This window comes from Hippocampus guttulatus, chromosome 20 (genome assembly GCF_054856545.1).
Source record: "Hippocampus guttulatus isolate MCC_2025c chromosome 20, RoL_Hgut_1.0, whole genome shotgun sequence".
In the NCBI taxonomy this organism is placed as follows: Eukaryota; Metazoa; Chordata; class Actinopteri; order Syngnathiformes; family Syngnathidae; genus Hippocampus; species Hippocampus guttulatus.
The window spans coordinates 5,189,757-5,202,974 of NC_141280.1; the positions used below are offsets into that span (position 1 = coordinate 5,189,757).

Sequence of the window (13,218 nt, forward strand, 5' to 3'; positions counted from 1 at the left end):
TCTCAGTCATTGTCATCAACATGGAAAAGAAAATTCAAGACAACTTGCTTTAAAGTCCTTTTAACTCAGAAGATGTTTTAATTCCGTCAACATAGCAAATATGGTACATGTCTTGACACAATTTGTTACATTTTACAAATGCAACTCAAGCCATCGTTCTTTGAGCAAATCATTCAAATTTGTGCGTGTGTGCACGTTTCATTCATCTGTCAGCGAGACATTTTTTTCCTCTTTCGTTTTCAAAATGTATCATAGAAATTGAAAAACAATACATCACAGTGTCATTTTTGGGGGGACTTCGGTACCTTGTTAATCTGAAAGCCATAGACACAGAGAAATACTAAATAATTTGATAACACCTTTCTGTCCACACTGACTTAAAAGCTTTTTGGCAAGAGGCACCTAACTTTTTATTTACTTATTTTTTTCACAGCAACATGAATCGAAAAGTATACATAACCTACTGACTACTGCCCCCTATCGGTCATGTAGTGCAAATCGCAGGAACAGTTCTGGCCCAAAGCGACGAGGTGGAAAAAAAATAAAACCTCCAAAGAGAGGAAAATACTCACAATGGCAAAACTGCACTTCACATTGCACCAACATGGAAATACATCCAAAAGAACAGACCACACGCAAAGGCTCTAGGACACAAAAGCGATTCGGAATTGGATGATTGGCAAGTCTGAGTGGTTGCCAGTTGACATTCAAACACAGGAGGATACGGATAGCCGTTTCCGCATTTATTCAATATCCTTGACATCCAGGTTAAGGTGACGAGTGTCATTTAGCTTCAGTAGTAACATGTACTTGTCCTAATATCTGTTCTCCAGTGTGCAGAAATGTCATACATTCATGGAAGGCAGGAGTAGGAGGGAAAAGGTGCTACTAGTAAGTCCCTCACACACAGTCCCTCTACTAGTGTATGGACCTTAAAATAGATATCAAGGAAATTAAATGCTAAAACAGCTTTCCGTATGAGGGGTAACGTCTTTCCAGGGCACGTTGCCATCCCTCACGCCATTTTGATGAGAGATTGTCTCAAAGTCTTTGTTTCAGAATCCCAGCCTCATTTAATTATGGCGGTATTTTCCATATTACCCAGAAGGGCGTTGAACATGGAAATAAGAGCTGCAAGACCTCAGTTGTTTTTTTTTTTTTTGTCCTTTTGCATAAAAGCAGAAACTTTTTTCGGCTTCAAAATACTTGTCGATATCACACAACGATCCCACAAAATAGCCTCATCAGAACTGTAACAGAAGACCTCCGATTTATCCGTGCAAAACACGGCAAAAGCAGGCCAATGAAGCGACTGTGTGTGTTTTCACAAAGCACCATGGTAATTAGATAATGCCAAAGGTCTCATCTGCTGATGTAAAAATCTGCTTTCCATGCAAAAGGGCAGGAAAACTGAGGGTCGGGTGTCAAACTTGACAACCCTGTCACAGGATCGCAGAAGTATATTACCCTTTAAAAGTACCTCACAAGGCAGAACATTTTTAAGTCGACTTCATCCACCTGTTGGGTGCTGTTTATACAGAAAAAAAAATTAGGGCTGACTGATTGCAACTGAGATAACAGCCGGCGAACCAGTAATCTACCAAATTGAAGGGTTGGTTGGGAATTCAAATATAGTTGGGGGAAATGTATTTTTGAATCTATTCAGCTTAAATTTTTTTGCTGATGTCAATTTGTGATGATATAATTGCATTTCATTAGCCTCATGGAAAGTTTCCAATTAAGAATACAGTATCTCTAAAAGTCCCCAGTTTAAAGTTCCAATGGATATTGACTGGAAACTTTAGAGAAACCAGACATTTTCCAGCCCTTTGAAACCAGGTTCACAATCAAAGAAAAGCCACTAAAAGCTTCGCACAAAGGTTTTAAAGTCCTACCACCAAAAAGCATCCACACTGGACCAGAATCCCCACCTGCACATAATTGGATCTCTTCCAGGACGGGGATACGAGTCCAGCGTTTCCGCTTGCGTTCAGCTACAGGTGCAAGTCCTCTTGCAGTAAAGGCTGCGACATCTCCCTGCTGGCATGTTTGAGCGAGGGCAGCTGCTTGAGCGTCACCTGCTGCACAAACACCATCAGGAAGCCCACGACCAGCATCAAGCCCAGGAGGGAACCCACCACCACGGGGAAATACGAAGGCCGCACCGGGGGGGTGGGGACGCTGGGCGGGGAGACTGTTGGCTCTGGGTGCAGCAGGTCCCGAACGTTCGAGAAGGAGCCGTTGTTCGGCAAAGGCGGGATGGCCAGGATGTGGCACATGAGGGGGTACAGGTCCACGGAGCACATGGTGGGCTTCACGTAGTTCTGGCGGAACGCCGGACCACGGGCCAAGAAGATGGGCTGCATGCTGCGCAGAGTGTTGTCGTAGCCGTGATTTCCCACTGGGGAGAGACCGCAACTAAATAAACACAAAACCGATCTTGATACTGGATTACCCTCTACTTGGCTGGAGCAAGGTTATGAAAAATCAAAACTCATAAGAACCAATGCGTTCAATGCGGTATGGTTTTTTACAGTTTCACGCAGTGCTATTTTAAAGTAGGCCCGTTTCCATTTGCAGGTACTGTGGTGTACTATTTTTAGTGCCTGGGCAGGACCAAAAACTGTCAAAGGGATGAGAGGAATTCTGCTCGACAACCAACCTGATGCAAAATGTCCAATTTTTGGAAACAAAGAGGAAGCTTACGCCCACACATCCTCCTACATTAATTACATCAAGAGGGATTCGGTTGATTGTTTCAAAAACAAAAAAAACTCCAGCAGAGCTAATAATAGAACAAAGGGAGAAAAGCTGTGCAAACAAAAGAATTTGTAGGAGGTGCCGAGACGTACGCATGAGCGGTGTGCTCCTGTTCTGCACGATGGTCCATCCCTCCCGAGCCTCCAACAGGATGGGCATGATCCTGACGTTGTGGCGGTAGTGAAGGCGTTCGGGGATGGTGTCCTTAAGGTGGACCGCCATGTAGGGGTTGGCATCAGCCAACTTCTCATATACCTCATCGAGCTTCCCTGCAAAAAAAATAAAAAATGCCACTGCTAAGTTTCACAAGAGTTAGTCGGGAATAGCAATGGCTTACATGTCCAAACGATAACTGGAACCTTTCAGGATCACAAAGAACCAGAAGCATGAGGTGGAAATGTGACTTTTAATGTAAATGTGTCATGCGTTACCTTCTTTGGGCAGTATTCCCACCACGGGACTCTTGTCTACCCAGGTGTACAGGTCTCTGCTCACATACTGGTCCAGTTCAATGATCTTATCGGCGAACAGCTGCGTCATGCCGTGGTCGCTGGTCACCACCAAGTTGACCCTCTCGTACAGGCCCGCCTTCTTCAGCTCGTTGCGCAGGAAGCCGAGTTTCTCATCCACGTCGGCGATGACGGCGTCCATTAGGGAACTCTCGGGCCCGAAATCATGTCCACTGTCATCCGGTTCCTCCCAGTACAGGACCCCGAAATCCACAGCCTCCTGCTCAGGAGCAGAGAACCATTTGACTATGTGCTCCACCCGGGTCTCAAAACCGACTGAGGCATTGTACGGGAGGTAGCGAGTCGGGAACGTTCCATGGATCTTAACGTCGGAACCGGGCCACATAGCGGCGGCGCTTCGCCCTCCAGAGTTCTGGATGGTAACCCACAGGGGTACCGCTTGCTCCCACCATTGGGACTCGTAGAGGCTGTCTGTGTCCATCGAGAAGGAGCGGTTGAGGATCGGGTCAAACATGTCGTTAGCGACAATGCCGTGCGTCTCGGCATAGAGGCCCGTCACCAGGCTGTAGTGGTTGGGTAAGGTCTTGGTGATGTACACGTTCTCCACCCGCTCCACTGTCACGCCTTCCTCCATCAGGATGTGGAAGTTAGGTGTGGGAACGCGGTTCACGTAGTCCCAGCGGAAGCCGTCAAAGGATACCAGGAGCAGCTTGGGGCGCTCTGCCAAGTCCCGGAGAGAAACTAACGGCGGTATGAAGGACCACAAGAGGACCAGAAGGCCCAGACCGCCACGCAGGAGAAGACCCAGCATCATGTGTAGAAACCTGCGAACACAGAAGACAAGGTAAGCCTTGACTAGCTGTCTGATTCTGTATCGATGCGTTTTAACAGTACAACTCAGAATGTTTCAGTGTTTTATTTTTGACAGTGAATGACTTTTTTTTGCATGCCAGCTAATACTGCCAAAATGTTAACACTGGACCACCATCTTTTGGTATTTTTAGCATCGATGACGGCTATATAACTATTAGTAACATTTATACTCAACTTAATTAATGGAATTTGCTTTTCCCACCAGCACTGAGGTCGTGTGGAGGAGATGCGGCGTAATTAAGAGCAAGAAGAGGCGGAGAAGGTGCCCGGCTACTGTAAGTGTCAATAATAGTCCTTCCCACAGAGGAGAGAATACATGTCTGAATATTTTTGTATGTTCTGCCTGTGTGCTGCTCCACGTGTGTGTAATAAATGTTTACAGGTTATTGATTCCCATAATATACACATTTTTATTAGACCTAGGTCGTTTCACATTGTTAGCTGTTAGCGTCAAGCTAGTAGCCTTTCGTTGAAATAAATTAAATGGTTTGATCGAACATGTTGACGTTTAAATAGACAATGTGTTTATTTCGCTTTAGTTTCATGTGTTAGCTTTACAGTAAAACTTCAAATGACAAAAAAAATATTTAAGCAAGCATGCTTTGCCACTTATTTGGAGAACACTGCAAGTAGTATGTGCAGTTTTTAATCTTCTCTGTGATGGGTAAACCGATCAAGCCAATTATTTTCCATGTATGTTATCGCTACACCTGGTGGGCCTGATACGCATTTCTGCGATAAATGGGGGTTCACCGGTATTAGTAAAATACGGTACAGTAGATGTGATTATAAATAAAACGTGCAGATATGATATTAGAGGTAGGAGTCTGGCGTGCAGACGCGAGCGGACAATAACTCGGTGACGAACATGAGTGCATCAAAGCAAAAAAGACAACACAGGGATTTAGTCGCCGCCGGGTTAAATTTGCTCCAGACATTTTGGACCTTTCGCACCGTTTTCACGGTGCAACAGCAACTGCACATCGTCAAAAAGCACATCATGTTAATGACATAAAAAGCAGGGTCACCAAAAGGCTTACCTCGCTATCTGATCGTTGCACTGCGTGCGCACTGAGATAAAACAGCCTAACTCTGCTGACGGCCGGAAAGGAAGTCCCGCCTATTTGGCAGCCTTCACGTATTTGTTGAGTATATTTGTATTCGAACGCGGCTCAGACGGTGACATGACAAAGCAATCCTTCAATCGAATGCACGATTTTCCTGCACGCATGCATGGATCGGCGGATGGATGGATGTAAATGAATGCCGCGTTCTCTCTGTGCGCGGTGACGGACAAGTGCGCCGCGTCTATGACGTCATAAGGTCTCCGCGACGGGAGGGGCGGGGGTGCAGAAGGTTCAAACATTATGCGGACAAAAAAACTCAAGGCAGCTTTATTTATGTCGTGCATTTCGAAACCATTCATACAACATTAAGTGGCATTGACAAACAAAAGAAGACATTTAAAAGCAAAATAAAGACAAAAATACAGAGGGCATACAATGCAAGAACAATATTTTGAAAATGTGTTTATAGAAATGCATTTTATTTAACTTTCTCAAAGGTATGGAGGGGAAAGTGCAGTTCTTTTTTATACTTGGTAAATTTTATCCTAGGAAGAATTGCACAATGGCAAAACTTTAGCCCGCAGTGCTGTGAGTATCCACCTGATGGCAGTCAAAGCCTGTCTCGGTGTGTCAAGTCGAGGCTTATTGCACTCAATGGCGTGTTTAGTTGAGTTTTTATCTCATAGACCAACACTAAGTTGCACATAACTGTGAAGGGAAAGGGTGACAGATATTATGCACGGTTTTAAAAATTGTGTGTGTGCATATACGTGTATAGAGAGAGAGAGAGATGTACTGTATAGTTCAAGTTGCATACTCGTTTCCTGTGGTTAAGTTCTCTTTATGCATGGTAAAAAAAAGATTCATCCCAACTCCACATAACGCTGATGTAATAACAGTTAAGTGTGTGTAATTGTTTTTATGCACATTACGAACAGTGGTTCAAACAAATGTTTCTTCAAACATCGCCTGTGGGGTTCAATGTTTTATGAAATGTACAATTTGACTCTGGAATTATTTGAGTGTTGAGTGATGAACACAGGCATGTATTGAAAGTAGTGTGCTTCTTTACTGATGTGACTGGAGCATGGCATCTGTTTGACCGGAAGCCATGATTTGGCATCTGTTTGACCAGAGGCCATGATTTGAGGAAATATATTTACCAATCTCTCTTGATATTGATTGATGTAGCTTTGCCAGCATTCCTGTTGAATTAAGAGAGTTTAACGATCTTTTTGTCATCATGGCTGCCGTCAATGCTCAGGTCATGTCCAAAATGTTCCACAAAGATATGTTATACAAAAGGCAAACATTGTCTGGTAATAACATGAGATGCAGTGTTCTATACGTGCAAATTCTACACATTTCTACACAAGCTTGATGCATTACACGTGTGCTCCTCATTGTTTCATTCAGCTGACAGTGTGCTTTTCAACACGCGCACGCTTCATGACAAGGATTTTTTCGGTTTGTTTTGTTTGCAGGAAAAAAAGGTCCTTTGTCATTTTGTGGCACTCACTACACACTTCTGCTTGTGTGACGTTGCACACAAAGGTAGAGCGTTTAGGTCCAAAGGTTCTGGATGTTGTCAGGATGAAATTTGACTCAGACATTACATGCGCTACACATGTATATGTGGAATATTACACCTTACCAAGTAATATCATTATCAAGGCCTCTGAGATCCCAAAATTTCTGAAGAGAATGCAGCGGTCTAATGGTCATTGTAAACTATGAAAAAATGTGGGTTGCATATGATAGGCTTTTTATTTACATCTTTATTTTGTCGGCCACATAAATTGATGTGATACAAACAAACTTGCCTTACTTAACTGAAAAACAACGGCACTTATTTTTAAAAAGCACGATGAATTGTCGTGTGTTTTAGTGGAATTATGCCATGAGGATTGCTAACTTCCACAGCACACAAACTTCCACATCACCCAATGGACGTGGAACGCGCGTAGCATTGCGTCAGTTTTCCTGGTCCTTTTTGTTGTTGTTGTTGTTGATGATGTTTTTCAGGCCAATCAACAATACGCTCCGACAGGATCCAGAGCCGCCGAGAGTCGGCCAGGCATGGCTGTCATAGCTCGCCTTGAGGGAGCAGTGGGCGGGGTCCGATCCAGGCCGCCAAGCCAATCGTATGCGGTCAGTGCCAGCTGTCAATCAAAACATCCTCGACGCTCTTATTTACATGGAGACAGTGACGACCAATGGGGAGTCGGCATGGGAAAGGATTTGGCGCGTGCTGGCCAATGGCGTCGCGAGGCACAGAGTTTTAGGGGAGTGCATAATAATCAACATATTAGCCAAGGTGCTTTTTATATATCGATCCTCTTTTGCGCGCTAGTTGTAATTATCCCACGGTGTGGACTTTTCAAGCGTTGACCTTTTAGCTTAGCGTCGTTCTTTGGTGCTTTTCCGTTCACGAGCAACATGCCGAAAAGGAAGGTGAGTGTCGCTGTTGCTATTGAGGTCCCGTCCGCTTCGCAATTTTCGCTGTATAAACAGCGCCATGCGTCCGAACAAGTGCAGTGCGAGTTAGAAGACGTGTGTGTGTGTGGAATTTCTTTCGCCGTTATTTTGTTGTTGTCGTTTTTTATAGCCTCCGCTTCCGTGTTTTCCGTGCACAATGTCACGAGGACGCGCCAAGTGGAAAATGGCCAAAATAGATAACGGGGGACTGCCAGCCTGAAGGATGTCATGTGTCGAAAAATTCCAAATAACACGAGAGAAATGTACTCGGAACGTTCAGGGCTATTTTGCCATCATTGTACATGCTCGTGTACCACCTGGATGCTACCATTGTGTGTATGTGTGTGAGGGGGCGGGGGGGGGGGTTCCTTTGGGCCCATCCTAAACCAACACTATGTGGATCGTCGTCCTCGCTCTTTGTGTGCGATGTCACGCATGCGCGTAGAGCAGCCCGCCTGAGTAAATCGGTGATGTTCGAGGCAGCTCATTTCTGGCAATGTAAATACCATCTTGCAACTGAGGGAAAATGTGCACTATTTATTGATAATGTGATGGGCTTTGTGGATGCATGTTGTTTTACTTTGCTAAAGTTTGAGGCAGTGGCGTGCAAGTTGGAGGGGGGGGGGGGCGGGTATCCACCTCAGGGGCATCCACAGCACTCCTCCACCTCAAAACATCTTCAACTGGGAGAACAATAAAATGCTAACATTCCTTGCAAGTGTTTTAATATTGTGTTTGACACCTTAATTTTCACTTAGTTGCAGAGGATGAGAAGCTGGTTTGTAATGAAAATTTGGACTCACAACGCAAAGCAAAAAAAAAAAAAAATTTTACCAAGCGCTGCCTCATAACCTGAAAAGGTTGTAAGTTAGGCCCCTTGTAAATCAGGTTACTGCTGTACTTTTTCCTTGCTTAGTGCTCGCAAGGCTGTAATGCAGATTTGTTTTAATTCACTGTGTGTGCGTGTGTGTGTCATCGGAATAAAAGATGTAATTTTCTGACCCGATGTGCTCACTGTGCTCTCTCCAGCAGTCTCCTGAAAACCTCGAGCGCAAGGACAGCTCCAAGGTCACCAAACAAGAGGTAAACTTGTGTGTGTGTCTGTGTGTGTGCGTGTGTGTGTGTGCGCGCGCACATGCGCTTTCGTTTGATTTTTCGCTCATCATGAGAGGCGGTCTCAAAGTGAGCAGATCAGGTAAAGACACAGGCTGCAGAAGTTCAACTGATTTGTCTTTCTCTCTCTTTCTGTCACTGTCTCTTGCTCTCTTAATGATCATCTTAGCCCACCAGGAAGTCCGAGAGGTTATTAGCGGTAAGTTTGGTTCTCTCCTCCTCACTGTCTTCACCACTATTCTTTTTCAGTCTCCCAAGTTTTGCACGTGTTTGTTTTGTCTTTTCTATGTTTTTCTTTTTTTTTTTGGCCAGTGTGGTGCAATAGAAATTAATCAATAATGGGTAAAACTAGAACCACAAAAAAATGTTAATTCACCAAATTTTGGCCTATTGTATCCTTCCAAATTTGTGGGAACTGTTTTATTTTGTATAAACGATTTCCAGATAGCTGCTTCACCACACAGCCTGTTTTTCTATGTTCATACACTCCCTGGTATCCGGCAGAATTCCTGTACCTCCAAAAATCAACACTTTCACTAGAGCAAGCCATTTTCAAATGAATGATTGGTCAATCATTTGTAAAAATAACACCCACATGTAGACTGACCTATACCATTGAATTGTGGAAAAAATGTTTGATATTTACCAAATTGCGACAAGGTTTCGGCCCGACGCCAGTGAATACTGTCGACCTCTGAATGGTGTACATGTAAGTGTTCAATGTGATGTACATGTAAACTGTTTCACTGTTGGAGCCCTTTCAAATCTACTTTTCCCACCCTTAAGAGCACACACCACACAACTTGACTAATTGTGAATATGTACCAAATCTGTAAGATTTAAATGACCTTTCTTTCTAATGACCTTTCATCATGAATTGTGAATTTTAAAAGGCTTGTTGATCACGAGTACAGTAAGTCGACTAGACAAAAGAATCTCAGGAAGTCATGCTTGAAAAGAAATGGCGGTTTCCTGTCCTTTAAAGACGAACACGTCCTCCCAAGTTTTGTTCAATTGCTACCAAATTTAAAGCAGCATTACAAGACAGACGGGTGGCTCTCCATATCAAGAAAGCTCCAACAGGCCGATTCAGTCTAACCACCTTCTGTTGGTCTTACAGAAGCCTCATCTGCCAAAGCCTGAGGCCAAAGCCAAGAAGGTCGTCATCAAGGTAAATAAAACACGCTCGCACACTTTTCTTAAAACAAAATATGACATGTCCAATCTTAATAGGCTTCTCTGAAGCCGACTCTTCCCTTATCATTTGACCCATATTACTGATCAATGAATGGATAACTAATAGTGTATCTTTGAATGACTTCTTCAGCAGAAGGCAGCAGATGAAAAGGGGGCGAAGACACGGAAGGGCACCACCAAAGGGAAGAAGGAAGATGGCCCTGCCCAGAACGGAGACGCCAAGGCTAACGAGGTTTGAAATAAGCCAAAAAAACACAAAACAAAAAAAATGGAGTAATTACTGACTGTGTGTTTGTGTTTCAACACATCATACATACCATATGCATGCACACGCAGATCCTTGTGTGTCGTCCATCTGTTAGTGTGTCTTCCATCAGAAACTCGGCTCCCTCTACCGTGTCAGTGCGAGGGCAGACCGAGACGGTCAGAGTGAAGGGTATGCCAGAGTGTCACGCTAACCCAACTTTGCATGTGCCCTACTAACTCATAGCTTCATCTTTACAATAAAAAGCCTTTTCACCCTGCACTTAGTACAACATAGAACCCATTCATTGTGTATGGACTGCTGCGGGCGCAATGGCGCTGCCCGGGGCGGACCATGAAGTTGTTTCGGAGTATACAATAGGGGAGATGGCGGCAGAGTGATTTCAGAGTGGCAATAGTCTCTTACATCCTATATAGATGTAGTCAAATTCGAAATGCTACGACTGAAGAGGTTGGACTGCCGTGTGAATTTCCTATCTTGTGATTGTTTGCAGTGTGTTGCAGCAGTGGTCCCCGACACAGGTGAAAGAAAATAAACTGACATTCCTTCCGGTTTATTTATTATCAGGGGATGAAAAATATTTTATTTGGAAAGCTGACTGGATTTTCATCAAGATCCTGATTTGTCCCAGTCATATAACAATAATATTCAACCCAAAAGCTTGCAGAAGGAGATGGAGGGAAAAAAATGATATCGGAAAGTTTATTTGCAATGGGGGAGGGGAAGGCCCAGTTGAGAATTCAACACAATAGCCGATGCCCAAGAAGAATATGAAAGGTGCATTTCACAGCCAATCCCAGGACACCTACTTGAAATATGGATTGATTGCGAGAGGTGATTCCCACCCACCAAGCCCGCCTCTTCACAATACGTGGTGGCAAGTCGATGAAGCCTTCAAAAATGATTCGCCAACAAATGTAAGTGCTTTTGAGAGCGTTATACTTGGTGGCTACGCACATTTCTAAAAGGTCATTCAATATTGGTGGGTGGGGGTGTAATAGTACATTGGTGTTGATTGTTGTACCATTGAACCCCGCCGCCCCTCTCTCGGCCGATGAATGGTTGCCGGTCGGGACTTATTTGAACCGATCCGCGGTGGAGGAAAGGTTGGGGACCACTGTGTTACAATACATTTTTAACATTAAAAAAAAAAAAACTTCATTCTTGCCGTTTTTCTTCCCTGCAGGCAACTGAGGCTGTTGAAGAAGGCCCCGAGGAGAAAGTGTGAAAACAACAGGCGCCATTTCTTTCCCCCTTTTTTCCTATAGACACATTTTTTTGTAACATGCTGAATTTTTGTAGACTTGTGATAAATGCTAGAGATGAACAACCAGCGTTTCCTGAAATCCACATTTTATGTCCACATTACTTAACTTCCGACACTACCTTTACAACTCTTTTTTTAAAATTATGATTGGACAGCTGCTTATGTTCTTCATCCTGATCTCTCCTTCTGTAATCATATTTCAGTAGTAGTAGGAGTATTTTTAGAGAAAGCGGCGGTCACCTTGGAGAACGCCTGCAGCATTTTTACAGCTCTTCCTTTACAGAATGGCCCATTGCTCCTTTTTATATGTGTGTGCTAGGCTGGACGCGATGCTGGGTCTGTTGTGTTTGACTTCCCAACCTTTTTCTCTCTCCTATAGTCAACCCCCAACCCCACACCACCCTCTCCCTAACTCCCCGGTCCTGCAGCAGAGTGACAAAGCAATAAGCAGCAGTGCGGTGCTCAATTGGCTTCATTCTGTTGGGAGAGTATTTTCAAATTAAAAAAAAGAAAGAAAAAAGTTGACCACTTGGTTTTTCTTCTGCAAGACTCCATTTGTTAAGCTACGTGCACAATGCAGCACGTTACCCAATTTGGATTTTTTGTTAAATCCAAACTTTTTATTTGCTCGATCACATTACGAAAACAAATGAGATTTGTAATGCAAACTGAACTGTAAACTGAACGTCTGTGATGTGGTGCCTTGATTTATGTGAATGTGCTCGCAACTCCAATCATTTGTATCTCAAATCAAGGTTCCTTATTGACATGAAAAGAAAGGTCATTAATCCGTTCCAGCGCCTCAAATCACCGACAGAGTACACCAGAAAGGGAGCTGCAATTTGTCTCACTTCCCAAGAAACTTAAAACTTATGTAACACTTGTTCCTTAGAACTTCACACCGGCAAACAGTTAATTATTGATTTGATCTAATGGATTCTCTATTCATTGAATTCAATATCTTCCACTGAAACATTTTGATTGTAAATGTACTGGGAGACGCCAGTGTGCCATTGACCGTGAGCAAAAGGAGAGACTGCCTCCCTGTGGCTCCGAGGGTCACCACTGTTTGCAACACACAGCATAGGTTTCATAATATTCACATACATTTAATTTCTAAAACAGACCTAGGGACCAAGTTATTCATATCAGAGAATATTTTAAAAACGGTATCAGTAAAAAAAAAAAAATTGTATGCACACTATATTGTATTTTGGCCCGATCTCCTAACTGCTATTGTGTTCATTTATACATAATTTTCAAGGTGTCTGATCTTAGCAATTCCATGAGGTCACTGCAGTGAAAATGACAAATCAGTCACCCGGGAAATCCCCTCTTCCCCAAAACCTAGAAGAAAATCATGTCACTGAAACTAAAATCAGAGTCATGCTAACTAAAGCCCAAGAAACTGGTGATGTAACTGAACAGTTGAGCAAAATACCAGTCAAAAAAGTAAAGAGGACTTGAAATTACGTGTTTGCAGTCAACCAGTCACATTCAAATTCATGATAAACCGGAGTCAGACCAGACCTGTCAACATTTGAATTTCTTATGCTCACACTTCAGTTCCAGTTGAATCTTGGTTTCATCAGACCCTCACACATTTGAATTGATTCTGAAAATAGCCCCAGTTATAAGAGGGTGGCCAATATTATCTCAGTTGTTCATTTTTTACTTCCTCCAAGAAAATGCTTTCTTTTTTTTTCTTTTTTTTTTTGAGTTGTTTCA

The 13,218-nt window shown here is 43.4% G+C and overlaps 2 protein-coding genes across 8 annotated transcripts; one reads left to right on the forward strand and one right to left on the reverse strand.

Moving 5' to 3' along the window:
- Positions 1 to 55: 55 nt before the first annotated feature.
- On the reverse strand, positions 56 to 5,390 carry LOC147187679 (ectonucleotide pyrophosphatase/phosphodiesterase family member 5-like). Its single transcript, XM_086100545.1, has 4 exons — positions 5,144 to 5,390; positions 3,192 to 4,054; positions 2,853 to 3,029; positions 56 to 2,401 (listed from the first exon to the last, which is right to left on the reverse strand). Exons 2-4 carry the CDS (start codon positions 4,042 to 4,044, stop codon positions 1,995 to 1,997), a joined length of 1,437 nt encoding a protein of 478 aa, XP_085956671.1. The 5' UTR covers positions 4,045 to 4,054; positions 5,144 to 5,390; the 3' UTR covers positions 56 to 1,994.
- A 1,973-nt stretch (positions 5,391 to 7,363) lies between these two features.
- LOC147187680 (high mobility group nucleosome-binding domain-containing protein 3-like) lies at positions 7,364 to 12,015 on the forward strand. 7 transcript variants are annotated; one of them, XM_086100872.1, is made up of 7 exons: positions 7,379 to 7,624; positions 8,678 to 8,731; positions 8,931 to 8,960; positions 9,882 to 9,932; positions 10,089 to 10,190; positions 10,295 to 10,394; positions 11,410 to 12,015. In XM_086100872.1, the coding sequence occupies exons 1-7, from the start codon at positions 7,610 to 7,612 to the stop codon at positions 11,415 to 11,417; spliced, it is 360 nt and encodes a 119-aa protein (XP_085956998.1). In that variant the 5' UTR covers positions 7,379 to 7,609; the 3' UTR covers positions 11,418 to 12,015. The 7 variants fall into 7 exon arrangements, with proteins under 7 accessions (XP_085956996.1, XP_085956995.1, XP_085956994.1 ...); XM_086100868.1 differs by having other exon boundaries at positions 7,369 to 7,624; positions 10,092 to 10,190; positions 10,295 to 12,015; XM_086100874.1 differs by lacking the exon at positions 10,295 to 10,394 and having other exon boundaries at positions 7,378 to 7,624; positions 10,092 to 10,190.
- Positions 12,016 to 13,218: the final 1,203 nt, after the last annotated feature.

Bases quoted from the DNA above. Each gene is read 5' to 3' on its own strand.
- LOC147187679 (XM_086100545.1), bottom strand. From the start codon at position 4,044: ATGATGCTGGGTCTTCTCCTGCGTGGCGGTCTGGGCCTTCTGGTCCTC. The intron at 3,030-3,191 runs GTAACGCATGAC...TTTTTTTTGCAG, and splicing joins GGGAATACTGCCCAAAGAAG to GGAAGCTCGATGAGGTATAT. The intron at 2,402-2,852 runs GTACGTCTCGGC...GTCTCTCCCCAG, and splicing joins CAGGAGCACACCGCTCATGC to TGGGAAATCACGGCTACGAC.
- LOC147187680 (XM_086100867.1), top strand. The intron at 8,732-8,930 runs GTAAACTTGTGT...TGATCATCTTAG, and splicing joins CCAAGGTCACCAAACAAGAG to CCCACCAGGAAGTCCGAGAG. The intron at 9,933-10,088 runs GTAAATAAAACA...TGACTTCTTCAG, and splicing joins CCAAGAAGGTCGTCATCAAG to CAGAAGGCAGCAGATGAAAA.